The 16,442-nt window shown below is 39.9% G+C and overlaps 2 protein-coding genes across 3 annotated transcripts in view; one reads left to right on the plus strand and one right to left on the minus strand.

The window, feature by feature from the left end:
* The window catches only part of fat3b (FAT atypical cadherin 3b), a 73,099-nt gene extending 64,825 nt beyond the window's left edge, over positions 1–8,274 (minus strand). The window contains exons 1-4 of one of the 2 annotated variants that reach the window (XM_085174169.1): positions 7,864–8,274; positions 4,012–7,007; positions 3,772–3,906; positions 1,930–2,131 (exon numbers count right to left, since the gene is read on the minus strand). In XM_085174169.1, coding sequence (XP_085030295.1) covers positions 1,930–2,131; positions 3,772–3,906; positions 4,012–6,984 — 3,310 coding nt within the window. In that variant the 5' untranslated portion in view covers positions 6,985–7,007; positions 7,864–8,274. Of the gene's footprint in view, positions 1–1,929; positions 2,132–3,771; positions 3,907–4,011 lie in introns of both variants that reach the window. The other variant, XM_085174170.1, reaches the window with a different exon arrangement.
* Positions 8,275–8,324: 50 nt separating this feature from the next.
* chordc1b (cysteine and histidine-rich domain (CHORD) containing 1b) lies at positions 8,325–16,393 on the plus strand. The gene is made up of 12 exons (XM_085174173.1): positions 8,325–8,508; positions 11,184–11,233; positions 11,317–11,373; positions 11,530–11,690; positions 12,190–12,290; positions 12,499–12,557; positions 14,216–14,286; positions 14,522–14,627; positions 14,776–14,895; positions 14,995–15,057; positions 15,233–15,434; positions 15,672–16,393. The coding sequence occupies exons 1-11, from the start codon at positions 8,445–8,447 to the stop codon at positions 15,410–15,412; spliced, it is 1,032 nt and encodes a 343-aa protein (XP_085030299.1). The 5' UTR covers positions 8,325–8,444; the 3' UTR covers positions 15,413–15,434; positions 15,672–16,393.
* The last annotated feature ends 49 nt before the right edge of the window (positions 16,394–16,442 follow it).

Genomic DNA, 16,442 nt, shown 5'->3' on the forward strand with positions numbered 1-16,442 from the left:
GATAGTAAAAGGCATTAGCATTTCACATGCTTAGGGAAAAAAACTCTAAGTTAAAAAAAAGAAAACTTTCCAGAAGACATTAAAATATATATATATAGGTCTGGGGGGAAGAAAGCTGTATTTTCTTTTGACACTTTTTATGTACTCCTGACTCCCCTGCATGCTTTTCCTTCCTCTCTTCGCTTCACTTCCACTTCCCTCTCCCTTCACTTTCTGCTCTAACAAGCAGTCTGATTTCTCCTGGAAAATCTACACTCAGTAAACGTTCTCACTGGCTCTGATGCTCCTTACTGAGGTATTAATACTCCAGGGAATAAAAACCCCAAATACTATTACAAGCATTTGTATGGATCAGTACATGCACTGTAAAACTGTTTTGCTGATGAGTACACAGCATACATAGAGTATGCAAATGTATAAATGTAGCTGTTTAAAGCTTGCAATTACAAAAATTAACTATTTTATTTAATGCACAGTTTTCTAATAGCATGATGATCACAACATGATCATCGCCTGTCCTTGGTGTATTGTTTACTTTTGCCACATCGCTTAGACAGTGATTGGTGGCTTTTATTTAAAACTATTCATGTATGCAGTGAATGGTTTGACAGGCAATGCTAACTCTGGGAAACTAGGTTTCCTATTCAAAATTAAAATATGGATGTGTCAAATAAAATATAAACAACAGCGATTACTGCAAAAGCTGTATATTTATTTTAAGATGGGATTAGAAAAAAACTGCCATGTGAAGAAGAAAGAGAATGTGAAGGCTTACTACCTGCAAGTATATTAAGTCTCATTCACTATATGTAGGGAAGAGCAAATGAGGGTCTGGTTTCAGCATGAAGGTTCAGCATTTCAGCACCATGGACAGACACTGAACTGTTAGGTTTAAAAGCTTCAGCATGATGGACAAAAGCAGAGACTGCAATGATGCAATGATGACTGGTGGAAAAGAAAGAGTTCTTAGTCACACTTTTTCAGGTTTTCATGGAAAAGTATTGATGACAGTAGCTATAAATGTTTAAGCATACATCTATGTGCCCACAACATAGCTTTTTATCTGATTTTTTTTTTTTTTTTTTAAAAAGCAAATTGTAAGATCTTATCGATGTGCTCATGTTATTAATTATTTTACATTTTTACATTTAATGACATGCACCTTATTGGGGAAGGGGGAGGCACTGTGGATGTTTTGTGCATTTGTATCTGTGCTATCTTCAGTAGTTAGCCTGTAACATTCAGACAATACTCACAGTTAAGACTAAAATTTAAGTTGCACAGCTATAGTACATGACCCAATATGCACTAAAATGAGGCGTCCTATTTTCACATTTGGTATTTGATTCATTTTATCCCTGGGTGAGTGAGTCATGGCTTCTTGTTTGGATCAACGTGTTTTCAGCTGCAGTTTCACACTGCAGGAAAGTTGGAGTGTGCATGCTTATTTTGGGTCAGGCCTCCTTAAATAAGTCATAGTGATTTCTCCGTACTTGGGAAGGACGGGGCTGTTGTGCAGCAGAGCCTTGATCAATGTTAGCCGCTCAGCACTGGATGAGTTGTACAGAGCGGCCTGAGGCCCAGCCAATGTGGCTGCCATGCTGCCCTCATTACAGTAATGATCTCCCAGTACACAGCTCCCACGTGAGGCCCCATTAACACAGTGACTGTCGCTATACCTCGCAAGCTCTTTGAATTTCTTTCTGTAACAAACATATTCGCATTCACTCAAGAACTGACAAGTGGCCATACTTTCTCTACAAATTACAATTAAGCAAATCAAATAAAAACCTAGGCAAGCCATCTTGAAAGGCATGTGAAAATATTTCCTATGCAAAAACTTAGATGTTGATATTCTAAGCATGGCACTATGGGTTATTGGATTTTCACTTTACATAAATAGGCTTAAAAATTGATCTTGTGTCACACCTGTGTCTTCGTCAATGGTAAAAGAGCCCAGGCCGCTGCCTCCTTGGATAGAGTACCTCAGCACGCCATCTCGTCCCTTGTCGTCATCTTTAGCATTGACAGTCATGACACTTGTACCTGCACGAGAGTTCTCCTTCACTGAGCCTCTCACAGCAAAGTCGGAGAAGTAAGGCGCATACAAATTCTCATTGACGTCCACCACCTGAAGAAATGTAATGGTGCACATTAATTATGACAGAAAAACTGTGTGATATTATCTGTAGTGTGTAATTGTGTGGCATCAGTAGACCATCTGTATATTTCACTGTTGTACGTGTTATTGCCTGTCTTGGAAGTTAAATGTACCGTGAGCTAAATGCTGTCACGCATTTAATCATCTATCTAACCAGTGTCATAAAAATGAGCGAAGAATTAAAAGAAGAAAGATCTAAAAAAATACAATTGGACATCTTATCAACAACTGGAACCTTGAAAATAACCAACCAAATCATCAATGATAATGTAAATTGACAAAATTGATCATTCACTCATCAAAGAGTGCAGTGGGTGGAGAAAAGCCTCAAGGGTGATTTGCCAATGAAGAATAACAATAAGAGTTAAAGGGAAGGTTCACAAAATGGTAGTGAGACCTGTTATGATGTATGGTTTAGAGACGGTGGCACTAACCAAAAGACCGGAACTGTCACGGACCCGGCTCTGGGGACTCGGGGTCCGTGGGCAGTGGGGACTAGGACTGTTGTTATTGTTGTTATTATTATTATTATTGTTATTATCGTTATTATTATTATTATTATTATTATTGTTATTATTATTATTATTATTATTATTATTATTATTATTATTATTATTATTATTATTATTATTATTATTATTATTATTATCATTATTATTATTATTTGGTGTGTTGTCTGCACTGCCCCTGTGCACATCTGTATGTAGGCAGGTGGCTGTGTTGCCTTTCTTCTGTGGCCAAGTTACAGGCACCTTCAGCCCTGGGAGCGTGGCCTGACTTGAGGGCTGGCCACACCCGAAGTCCTTGCCGCACACCTGCTCCTCATCTGGGCTCGTCGGTGGAGCTATTTAGAAGAGTGATGGAGCTTCTACCGACGCTGGATTATTGCGTTTGACTACACGTCAGTCTTCGAGCACAGTCAAGTGTTAGTGTATGCCTGCTGGGATACAGTGTGTAACGGCTACCTCTATTGTTTTCCCCTCAGGAGGAGTGTGGGACGAGAAGGAGCAGTGAGCACGGGGAGTGCAGGGACACTGGGGCAGAGAGCACTACACGGGGACTTTTGGGAAGAAGACACTACACGGAGTCTGGGAAACTGGGGATTTATTGTTGTTTACTTCACCACCTTGTAAATAAACACTGTTGCCCCATCTCCCCACGGTCTGCCAGCCAGACCGTGACAGGAACCTTGACACTAACACCCCAAATTATTGATAATAATGTAATGTAAGCTGACAACATTGATAATTTGCATTTGAGAGGCAGGGCTGGAGGTGGCAGAGCTGAAGATCACTGGGAGTATCCAGAATGGACAAGATTAGAAAAAAGTATGTCAAAGGAACAGGTCAGGTTAAGCCGGTTGGAGGCGAAGTCAGAGAGGCAAGACTGAGACTGTTTAGATGTGTGGAGAGGAGGGATGATGAAATTATTTTACAAAGGATGTTAGATATGGAGTTGCCGGTTAGGATCACACACAAGATTTGTGGATGAAGTAAAGGAGGACATGTAGCAGATTGATGTGACAGGTGCTAGGGAGAGGGTGAGATAGAGATGGTGATGGAGATGGTGATCCCTGAGATGTAGAATATTTGAGCATGTGTGCTACGCACCTCTACCTCCACAAACGTCTGGCTCCTAAGGCTGGGGATTCCTCTGTCTTCAGCAAGCAACGTCAGGTTGAAAAACTGTTGTTTCTCAAAGTCCAACTCCTTTCTAATTGTCAATACCCCACTTATAGGACCGATCTATAAAAATAATTACATCATAAACAATCTATACTTCAATAAATGTAAAAAAAAATTAAAATCTTAACGTGTGCAAGATTCTGTTCACACTGTGTCATCACCTACCTCAAAAGTGCCATTAAAGTCATTGATTAAGGAATACCGAACTTGTCCTCCAGGTCCGATGTCTGGGTCCTGAGCCTGCACCCAGGTAATCACAGTCCCGGATGGGAGATCCTCTAGTACTCGAGCACTATAGCTGGTAGGGATGAAAGCTGGAGCGCAATCATTGACATCCTCCAAGATTATACTTAGAGTAGTCACTGAGGACCTTCGAGTGCCTCTTTCAGCCATGTCTCTGACTTCAATCTTCAATATGAATATTGGAAATGTTTCTCTATCCAGCTGGCTAGCAACAAATACACTTCCAGTTTCACTGTCAATACCAAACTGAGGAACACTGGTGAGCATTATATAGGAGAGCTGTCCATTTTGACCCATGTCTCTGTCAAATGCAGTGATGGTTATAACCTCCATGCCAATGGCTGCGTTTTCTGAAACAAGGGCAGAGTAGCTGTCCTGATAAAACTGAGGGTCATTGTCATTTGTATCCTCAATGATCACTGTCAGTAATCTCCAACTGGACATCTGAGGAATGCCCTGATCATAGATGGTGATATTAAGGAAGTAACGATCCACTCGTTCACGGTCAAGTGGCCGCAGTATAGTTATCAGCCCACTCTCCATGTTAATATTGAAGCAGTTTTCTTTGTTACCATCAGAAAGGGAAAAGAGAACGCGGCCATTAAAGCCTGTGTCACCATCTCGCGCTCGCACCTGAAATACACTGGCACCGGGAATGAGGTCTTCTCTCACGAGAATGCTTGTAGGCAAGGCTTCAAACTGTGGAGGCTGTTTGTTTGTAGAGAAAATATCTGTGTAGCTCTCATCTGGTCTCGGTCTAGCCATAGCAGATGCCTTTGAGAGCATTTTTTCTGCCAAAAGCTGGGCTACCCTTGTGTCCTTGCAGTTGAACCCTCTGGGGGGAATCCTACCCCTCACCACTGATATATTCACAAATGTGGGCTCAGAGAACATCTCTCCATCTGTTGCAACAACTTTGAGGTTGAATACCCCACTTTTTAAACTATCCACTGCTAACGATCTTTTCAGTGACAAAGCCCCAGAGTCTGGATTTAAGTTAAAATAATCTAACTCATTCCCAGAGAGTATCTTGTACTCAACTAGTCCTAGCTCATCCATGTCAATTGCTGACAAGGTGACAACAGTCTGGTTGACAGGGAAGTCACGGCTTATCATCCCTCTGCAAGAAACCTTCTCAAAAAGAGGCTGATTGTCATTGATATTTATTACACGTATGGTGATATTAACCTCACTCTCCCTTCTGTAGGGTGAACCCCAGTCAGAGGCACGCACTGCGAAAGTGTAGATATCATCTGATGATTCAAAGTCCAGATCTCTAGTAATTCTCACCTCCCCTGTTTTCTGGTCTATGCTAAATGGAAGAGACTGTTCACCACTAATAGTGTGACTTACATACCCATTCTCCCCTTTATCATCATCAACAGCAGAGACCACAAGGACAACAGTACCTACAGGTACGCTCTCGTTGACGGCAATATTGTAGAATGGCTTGTTGAACACTGGAGAGTTGTCATTAGCATCCTCGATTTGAATTTGGACACTTGTTCGCTGCTCACTTATCATATCAACTACCTCCATCACCATGAAATCCTGTGATATCCTTGTAAGCTGCCTGGTGGTCATAATAACTCCAGTCAAAGGGTTTATATCAAAGTACACTGGATCTGAAGGGTTGCTGAAGCTGTAATTGACTCTCAGAGGAGCCGGGGATATTTTCACCACCTCTATAACAGAGCCTGGGGGAGCGATTTCACTCAGCGTGACTACATAAACATCTTTTTCGAAACTCGCCATCACTGGGTCCGGTTTTGTAACCAACAACTGAACAATTTGGGTATTAGAAAACTTGGGAGGCATACCTCTGTCCTTGGCCTGAAATGTTAAGTTGCAGCCATAGGGGAATGTATCCCAGCTGACAGCTTCCGACGTTTTAACTCTGTACTCGTTCCCAAGAGGCGAACGATCAACCACAAACTGCTCGAAGGGATCCCCCTCAATGATGGACACCCACTCTATATCTCCGGATATCCCTTCATCTTTGTCCTCCACATTAATTACTGCATACACGGGATTCTTTTCTTCCCACAATGGAACAACAGCGACTGCACTAAGAACGGGAGCAAATTCATTTACTCGCTGCACAGTTAGTACAAGCCTTGCTGTGCTGCTGATACCACTGTTCCCATAGAGTTTCATCCCTCTGTCAACCACCTGTACCTCCAGCTCAAATCGGTCCTGTTTGTCCATCCTTGGTCGACCAGTCAGGGTGATGACCCCGCTCGTCGGATGAACAGCAAAAAGATCTATTTTATTCTTGAAAAAGTAGTAAAACTCTCCATTCGAGCCTACGTCAGCATCTGTGGCTGTCACACGTCCTATGCTGGCACCCAGAGGGGCACTCTCAGAAACAACAAATGCATAGGAAGTTGGGGAAAATAGAGGTCGAAGGTCATTTGTATCCAAGACCTTGATATAAACAGTGGATAAAGCCTCTAGGCCTCCTGGGGCCGAGGCCTTAACTGTCAGAGTGTAATTATCCTGTACTTCCCGATTCAGTATAGCACCACTACCTCCATTAGTGCATATGCGGAGAAAACAAAAATCTCCCATTACAAAATCTTCAGCCTGAAAGATGCCTTCACTGTCTCCCAACACAATGGAGTATTTTATCTCAAAAGACCAAGGTGGCCCAAGAATGATGCCCATTTTGGCCTCACTTTTGGTATAGGTTCTTGCAGCAGAGTTCTCAAAAATGGACACATTATATGCAGGCTGAGTGAAGAGCAGCAAGCGTTGCCCTGCTCTAGAATCTGTCAGAAGCTGGGCACGGGTTGAGTGGAAACATATGAAGAGGAAGAAGAAAAAGAAAATAAAAAGGAACGGAAGAGAGAAGCTGGGCAGGGGGTGCATATTTCCCCACCGATTGGGCTTCATCACTATCCCATCATCCAGTCACCCTGTATTTGGAAAGAATCACAATTAAAATAAAGGACTTGATTTTAGTTGGTCATTCGGTAGGAATGTGTGTTCTGCTGATAAAAAAAAAACTTTGGATGATCAGGCACAAAAACATTTTAGAGGGAGTTATTATCACTACATTGATATGATGATGCTCACACTTTGCATTGAAACAATGAGAAAGGCTGTGAAGCAACGAATCAAATTCAAACCACAGCTCATTTGCACAGTCTTACAGAAACACATCATCATCAAATCTAAAATAACAGGGGTCATAATAATAAAGACTCCTTTAACAGAGACAAGCAGGGCTGTGATATTTTCAGAAAGTAGAACATAATTACAACAAACACATCATTGTGAAAGCACAGACAACCAATTCAAAACCAATTTAACAAGTGTCAGACAACAAAAAGGGCAAAATAATAAAAACAAAGAAGTTTTAAAAAAAAAAAATTCTTCTTCTGTTGCCTACAAATTTTTATTGCTGTTTTTTTAACTATTGTTTTAGATACCGTGCCATTCACCTAAACCATAGGTCTCTACATGATCATGACTCAACTTCGAGAAACACTGAAATATACCGGATCTATAGATAGGACTGTACCAGCAATAAATAAATAAATAAATAAATAAATCTTCAATCACAATCCAGCGATTTAACATCAACATCCCTGCTGAGAGGCTATGCCGGGAGATCTGCACAATCGTGTCCTGCAGTAATCCAGTGAAACGCGTCTCTGTGCAAAATCGACGAGTTTATTAACTTACACTTTGTTGCTACAGTGTGTCGCTTAAGTACCGGTGCTGGATACATTTGTACAGACTTCACTTACAAATTGCAAAGTGACCTACCTTTAGGTGAAACCGATGCAATCAGTGAAATTAAATCCTGTCCCATTCTCACTCAATAATTACAAAAAAGAAAAGAAAGAAAGGCAAAATGGCCGCTTATGGATGCGCGAAAAAAAGCCTTTAGATATATCCCGATAGGCAGTTATCTAGTACACTGCAGCTATCCTCGTAAAACTATATAGCTATTGCCCCCGTTCCATGCACCTGATAACTGTAAGCCTGAGTGCAGAGGGCTATCCCGGCTTGCATTTGCAATAGTTACAACCAAACTAAGATTAGATAAGTTCTACATTCGTTTTCTATAAGGTTAAAGTCCGAGAGAGATGTGAACCAGAGAAGATGTCGCTTATTGCAAGTTTGGAAGCGGCCAGCATCAGCTGTCGCCTGTGTGGGACCGGAGTGCGCTCACAGGCTGGAGGTGGTGGCGGGCAAGCGCCGATCTTTGCCGAGTGCAGCCGACAACATCCGGAAGTGTAATGTTCAACACCTTAAAGCAAACGGCGGCGAGCTCTCTGACACACGAGCTCTGTAGTGGTTAGTTAGAAATCTGATCATTCGTTGTACTTCTCCCATCAGTCACTATGTCTGTTTTGTGTTATAATAAGGGATGTGGACAGCGATTTGATCCAGAAAATAACCAAGCCGGTGAGTGGTCTTACTTTACCACCGATATCCATTGTATGTTCCCTGAGTGTTAGCAAGCTAACCTCTCATCATCTGGAAATTTCTACCGTGAGCAGGCCCGATGGGCCCGTGTTGCTAACCTTATGTCAGTTAGCTGTTCAACTTAATTCATTCGTTTCCTTCGTTTTATATCTGGTAAATAACACGTGGGCCCTCTGCGAGTTAGTTTTATCATGCTGTAGTTAGCATGTTAAGCTCCTGCGATTAAAAGGCAACGTTAGACTTTGCGGGACCGTTGTGCGGCGGACGCTGTAAGCGGTTTAAAGTTTCAGAAAGCCGGTTTCTTCCACATAAAGTATCTAATGATCGTTATTCACGTATACAACGTCACATGTGTAGCCATATAAGCAGTGTGAATGCGGCAGTCACATTTTCAATTCAACGTTGGAAGTTTTAATCACTTGCTTACAGTCGGCATCTCTTATAGTGATCTTAGTTCATCCGGCTGGTAATTATGTGACTGAATTATTAATTATTGTGAATCATTGAACTTTTCCACTTGGCTTTAGAAGAAAGTAGATGATAGCTCGCTTTTAACTGCTTTTAACTGCTTTCCATAATCAATGCAAACAATTTAAAGAGAAAACTGAAGAGACGAGTGGGACCAGTAGGCAGTTAACTACTTATTAAAAGAGTCACCACAGTGTGCAAGAAAATATATACAAGAAAAGCCTTAAGAAATACCAGCACAACAACGGGGAGGGAGGAGGGGGCAAACCTTAAAACACAAGTAAATACATGCACATTTAGGTAACAAGTGCTTCTGTGTTATGAAACGTATTTGTGATTAAATCAGTTACAAACACAGATAACACTCTGAAATGCACCAACTAAAAGCGATGAGCTCCCTTGTGACTTTCGAGGTTACTGAGGTTGGCTGTCTGACCCTGATGTTGGAAGTTGAACTAATAATCATTCTCATAACTCGGATGATACTCCATCTGCTGGTTAGCCTACGTGGTTTCTATATTTGATAGTGTTTTCTGTACTTGGAGCATGTTTCAATAAGCAGTTGTATATCCCGCATGTCTTCGCTTGACAGTCAAAGATGTAAAATTAGTAGGGGGAAACTACTTCCTCAGCGATACACACAATGAATGAAAAGAAGTGCAATGTATTTATCATTATCTTTTTTTTCTGACTGCTAGGCTTACCCTTGAGGGAAGCCAAACTGTGTTTTGAGCCCAGAGTGTTCACTGCCAGCAGCTACACATCGATACGTGAAAGCGAGAGCAGGTGGAGCAACCAGTTAGAAATCAGGACATTTTACACAGGCAAACATGATGTGTTTACATGTACCCAGAAGAGGGGCCATGTCTGTAGTTTAACTAAGATGCCACAGGGGACAGAGGTGTTTCAGGCAAGCCAACAAAAACAACACTTTGCATTTCAAATATATATTTTTTACCTTTTTTAAATTTTAGCAAAATATAGATCTACGACATAGATCTTACAAATTTAAAGGAGGCCCAAAGTTCAGTTGGTGTTTCCAGCCTGTTATACAGTTAAAGTCCAGTTTTTATTTGACATATGGCGAATTTGTGATTATTAATATTTCATGCATGTAAAGGATAACTAATTAAATTCTACCCTTTTTTGTTTTCTTTAAAAAATGTGCATTTTCAGTCACCTTACAAAACCCACAAATACTGTGGAGTAGGAAGACGATCGCTGTCATTATAAGCCACACCATTCTCCTTATAACAGATGTGTTGTTCGTGTTTATATGAAGCCACATTGAAAAATAAATAAATAAAATTCAAGATCGCAATTTTGTCTTCAGCTCCCACGACAGAAACCTCAAAGTGACTTATTTCCTTTCTTTAGAATAGTCCACCTCTATCCTCAAGTAATCTAACATTGTGCACACCCCCTGTGTAGGAGTCCAGTCTGATTTCCATTTTAATGGGATGCTTCTTTTCTCATAACAGTAGAGTATATTATCTTTACCTTCAGAGGTATGCAAGAGGTGTGTCAAAGTCAGGAAGCACAGATTGGGCACAGCTCTGGCTGTACTACAGGGAAAATGCTTGATTTATGGTACCCACTGGCCAATTTTCTTTATTTGTTCTGCAGCGATTTATTTTTAAAGAGTAGATTATGAAAATAGAATACGAGTTACAGTAAAACCTCAAATAATGATGATGGTCGTGTGACTAAAGTATATCACAAATTTGTTATTTTCAAATATTCATACTGTTTTTAATATATTGGTTAAATGTGTATGTATATATTGTACTTTGTGCTCTGTAGATTGCTCAAGTAATAAAAATGTGTTTTTTGATAACTAAGGATGTTCATGCCATTCTGTCTTTCCGGTAAACACTTCTTGTAGTTATTGGTATATATGTTGTTGTTGTTGTTTTTAATCCTACAGTTTACATATGCACATATTAGAATGTCAGTTCAAATTTTTTGCATTATGTCTTTAAATCATTCTGAGTACCTTTTAATAAATACTCTGAGTGGCCAAACTTGACTGCAAACTACCCATCATTACATAAAGTCAGCATTTTTCAAAACAAACGTACACTTTTCCACAGCGGCTATTTAGAGCAGCCTTGTAAACAGTCATTGTTCCCACAACTACACGATTTCTCCCCAAAGTTAATCAAAGATGCATTTTGTTTTCACAGATGGCTGCACCTATCATCCAGGAGTCCCAGTATTCCACGATGCCTTGAAGGTAAAGCACCCAAAAAAGCACAGCTAGCTTGTGTCCTCTTCCTGTTATTTGATCAAAGCTAATGTTTCTGTTATTTCCTTCAGGGATGGTCCTGCTGCAAGAGAAGAACTACTGACTTCTCAGACTTCCTCAGCATTGTTGTAAGTTCTCTGTTTAACCTTAGTCATTTTCTCTGCACTATTCTCCATGGTGATGTCTCTGTTGTTTCATAGTTATTGACTGGCACCTTTGCCATGGCCAAAACAGCCTGAGCTTTTATTTTGTGCCAGTCCAACATGGTGACCTTCTCCTCACAGGGCTGTACAAAAGGTCCCCACAACAAAGAGAAGCCCCCTGAGCCGGTGAAACCAGATGTGACATCTTCAGGAGAAAAGAAGGAGTTAGAGGACCAAAAGCCAAAGTTTAATGAGTACATCATCTCTGCACCGAAACCTCAGGAGGCGATATGCAGACCAAGGTTAGCATCAGCCATATTTTTATGTTTTTTAATGCTTTCATGTGAGCGATAGCCATTTCTGGAGGCATCATGTTTCTGTGTTGTCATTTTTTTGTGTGTGTTGCACTTGAACCTAAGGCTGAACGGATTACTGTTTTTAAATCTAAAGTCAAGGCAACTAAATTGTCATGAAAAATAAGCTCTGTTTACGAGGTATTTTTAGGACTTAAATCTTCAAACGTATGCTAAGCATCAACGGATACTCTGAAGTGTTCTTACCAAGGTTTGGGGTTTTGTTTTTTAACCTGGGTGGTTTCCCCCACTGTTCAAAGAAAGTGGACAGGCTCAAGCACTTAACACTGAAATATTAAAGCCCTTCTCAAGCAGAGTATAGATCCTAGATTGGGTTTGCACCAAAAATTACCCTTCCAAATGATTACTGCACATGGAGGCACATTTTTTTTTTTTTTTTTTTTTTTTCCTTTCCTTATAGTATTTTAATATATATTTGTTGTTATAGTCCTGATGAGCCAGCGGTGAGATTGCAGCATAAAGTCTCTGCATCTCTGAAGCAGGCTCTGGAGAAACTTAAACTAACTGAAAATGCTGAAGAGACAAAAGGTAAGAGCTGAATTTGTTTTTTGTATTTTTTGTTTCTCTCATTACCTCTTACATTTTAGACTGAAGGGTGATGGTGTCAGTAGGACTTCTGCTGGGAAGCTGCCATCGTCTGTGTCATTCACATAATATAATTTGAGTTAAAGCTTCATAAGAATCAATGTACTGTTTTATAATTTTCTTCATGGGCTCAATTATTTTCTCTTTATAGAGGAAGAAAGTGACGAGATCAAAATTGGAACGTCCTGTAAAAACGGAGGCTGTACTAAAGTAAGTACTAACAGCAGCTTTAATGTATGAAGTCACATTTGTTTCATATGTTGTATTGTTTCTTTGTAAGTATATGTGTAATTCCAAGTTGTTCGTGATAAATTGTATTGCAAAACTGCTCTCTGAAAAAGGGGAAGTGGATCTTTTTCCTCTGTCTCTGCATTTTCTCTGAGATGGATATAAAGCTAAGTTTTTGGGGGCTCAAGCTAATCGGGTCTGTCAGAGCAGAAACTCTAAGATTAGAACAGAAATTGTGAGTAAAATTGTCATTGACATGCGTAGTAGAAGCTTAGAGTGGGATTGTTGTGATTTACATAATTGTACTTTAACTTGTTTGCTTGAAAGCCACAACACATTTCCTCAGGGGTTTCTTGCTTTTAGTTTATCCATAAGATTGTGTCTTTATAGAAGCCTGGATTGGTACTTTTTTGGACTTTTAGCAGGAACTATTTTTCTAAAACATTGGTACATAGACTATTACAATAGTATTTACAGAATACAGTCAGTGGAAATGATCATTTGCTGAGTTGCAAAGAAATTAAGAGACTGTCATTTCCAGAAAAAAAATGCATAAAAGTTCTAAATTGTTTTTGAATGTCATTGGGTGAAAAAAGTATTTAATCCTCCCAAAAAACATGAATTAATACTTTGTGGGAAAACCCTTGTTGGCAAGCAGAGCAGTAAGATGTTTCCTGTATTTGGTCACCAGGTTTGCACATAGCTCAGAAGTGATTTTTTTTTCTCACTCCTTATTACAGAAACTCACTCCTTTTGTTTTCTATGCTCCTAATAAGCAACTCCAAGCTTCAGCTCTCTCCATAGATTTTCTATAGGACTGGGGTATAAAGACCAGCTAGCTACTCCTTTGTTGTGTTAGCAGTATATTTTTGGGTCTTTGTAATTCTGGAATAATCATCTTCAGTGTTCTGGCTGATTGAAGGAGGTTCTCGTCCAACATTTGACAGTACATGCCTCTTCCATTGACCCTTCATTTCAGTGAAGTCGTCCTGTACCTCTAGCAGGGATAAAAGCATAGCGTTTCCCCCTCTGTGCTCGACTGTGGGCATGGCATTCTTTGAGTAATACTCAGCATTTCTCTTCCTCCAAACACAACCGAGTGAGTTGATGCTAAAGAGTTGGTCCTTGGTTATCTGACCACAGCACTTTCTCCCAGGCCTTCTCTGAATCATTTAAATGTTCACTGTCAAATTTAAGACGAGCCCGTATTTGATGGGAATCAAATACTTACATTCTAATCACTTCGAACTTTTATGTAACGTGGGATTTTTTTGTTTGTTTGTTTCCATGGATTTATGGTTGATATTCTCTCTCTCCATTAAATATGAAACTACTATAAAAATTGGAGGCTGTTTATTTCTTTTCAGTGAGAAAACTTCCAAATTCAGCGGGGCATCAAATAATTATTTCCCCCGCTGAGCTTTAGATTTTTATAAGCAGGACAGTTGAGGAAGTTGTTGTTGGGCGCCTTCAGGCTCAACAAGAGTTGAAGTAACAAAGTTGGAATTCTAAAACTTTAACTCAAGACATTTAGTGGTTAAAAAAGAGCTAATTGCCTCATTTACATTTTTTCACCTGACAAAAAAAGCAAAAAAGGTGTTTGTGTTTGTTAAGGGCTCAACTGTTCTTGTTATCCTCAGAGTTTTGAAGGACCTGCAAGTGATTTGGATGTGTGCCTATACCATGCTGGATTTCCCATCTTTCACGAAGGGTTAGTATTGCTGATCGCGTTTTCAAATTATTATGTAGAGAGTGTTAAATTCACCCGACTCCTTTCCACCTGTGTGTTTCTTACATTAATGCGGAATATTAGATCTGCTCTCTGTAAAAGAAACATGAAGGCACCATTAGGATTCTCCTGTTAGTCTTGTTTACCTTTTCTCTTGAGTGACAAGTTATTGACTGCTAAAAATCCAGCAGGTGTTATATCTTTCCCGCATCTCCAGGATGAAATACTGGAGCTGCTGTAAAAGGAAAACCTCAGACTTTAATACCTTCCTCTCTCAAGAGGGCTGTACAAAGGGAACACATCTATGGAGGAAAAAAGATGCGGTAGGTGTGCCAGCTTGGCAGCAGGTAATCATTTATGTGTGCAGGCCTGCATAAAGGAAACTCACCTGTGACTCCATCTAGTGGTGTCTGCTGGCGGAGGCTGAAGAGCTGAATTTGAACATTTGTCTTGTATGAAAATTCTTTACAGGGTAAGAAGGTGGTCCCGTGTCGGTTTGACTGGCACCAGACTGGGACGCAGGTCATCATTTCTATCTATGCCAAGAACGCGGTCCCAGAGCTAAGCTATGTGGATGCCAACAGCACTACGGTGAGTCTATCCGATCGTCCCTCTTCATATCAAAACATCTTGGGTTTGGATTTTTTTCCTTCTTATTATCTAATGTTGATTTTTGCTTTTCTCCTTCAGCTCGACATACACATTATATTTGATGGAGAGAAGGAATTTGAGCAGAAAATCAGCCTTTGGGGAGTAAGTCTTATTTATTATTATGTTATTAGTCTGCACTACATTTCATTCAGTTTGAACTCATTTATTTTCTTTAATTGTAATGTAATTTAAACCAACAGGAAAAATAGCAAATTTAAATTTCTTTCTTTTCTTTTTTTTCGCACCCTGTTTGTTAACGGAGTCTTTTGTCTTGCAGGTGATAGACGTGAGTAAAAGTTTGGTGAACATGATGGCGGCCAAGATCGAGGTAGCCATGAAGAAGTCCGAGGCGATGTCCTGGGCCCGTCTGGACCTTCCTCCTCCTCCTGCTCCACCCAAGGAGAGCGAGAAGAAAAAATCTGACAGTGAGGACGAGGATGAAGATGAAGATGACTGATAAGATTGAAAATAAAGACACGGTGTGTATGCTTAACTGAACCCAAGGTCACATGCCTCACAGTTAATTCGTTACCTCTTTAACTTTAGCCTTTCTTTGTCAACATCAGTGTTTTTGTTTTTCAAATTAAAGAACTTGATTTTTCTCCCTCCCTCTCTTGTGGGTTTTTTTTTTTTTTTTTGGGGGGGGGGGGGGGGGGGGTCAACTTGTAGTAACAGAATCTTTTGTTATTTTTTTTTTTATAATTTTTTTTCCACAGTGATTTAAAAACTGAGTTTCAGCCGGCTTCCAGTCAATTGTACTGAAGTCCCTGGAAAATTACATCATGCCTTAAAATAAGTTGTCAGTTTTAATTCTGCTCACTTTCACACCCATGCAGACCCATGTCACACTAATGGACCGTGGCTGTGACCAGATCTCATATTTTCAGGAATAAAATCATTTTTGTTTTTCCTAAATTTAATACGTCAGACCAAAAAGCTGCCCCGGATTGTCTTGATTTGTCCGCTTACATCAATATGTTATCCAAACTTGTGTTTTATGAAATGTATACTGAATCAATTGTGAGACTAGAACTATCACAGCTGAATTCTCTTGAGATATACTTTGGAGATGCACTCTAACTATCCATACCGTTCTCAGTAAAAATTGTAAATTTGCTCCAAATTATGTTTTTTACTTCACTACACTCAATGTAAATTTTGTACAAGTTTTGCTTTCAGATACTGTATTTATCTTATTTCTTGTCAAAACAAAGTAGTGTGGTTTTAATGAGAATGTACTGTAATGCCAATTAAATACAAAGTATTTTAAGCAAAATATTGTATCATAAAATGCTATGCTCGAAAGCATGTGTCTAGGCTTAGATTGTATGAAGTGTTATTTGGCAAAAGGAGAAGCAATGGAAAAGTAAAGTTCTAGGAAAGGGAAGCAGTTTGTCCGACCAAAAAATAAATAAACTTCTGAGATTAAATTTTAAAACTGGAGTGGTTGTCTATGGTTTGTGTCGCAATTTGAATTCAAACATGTA

The sequence above is a fragment of the Neolamprologus multifasciatus genome, chromosome 10, assembly GCF_963576455.1.
Source record: "Neolamprologus multifasciatus chromosome 10, fNeoMul1.2, whole genome shotgun sequence".
Lineage (NCBI taxonomy): Eukaryota > Metazoa > Chordata > Actinopteri > Cichliformes > Cichlidae > Neolamprologus > Neolamprologus multifasciatus.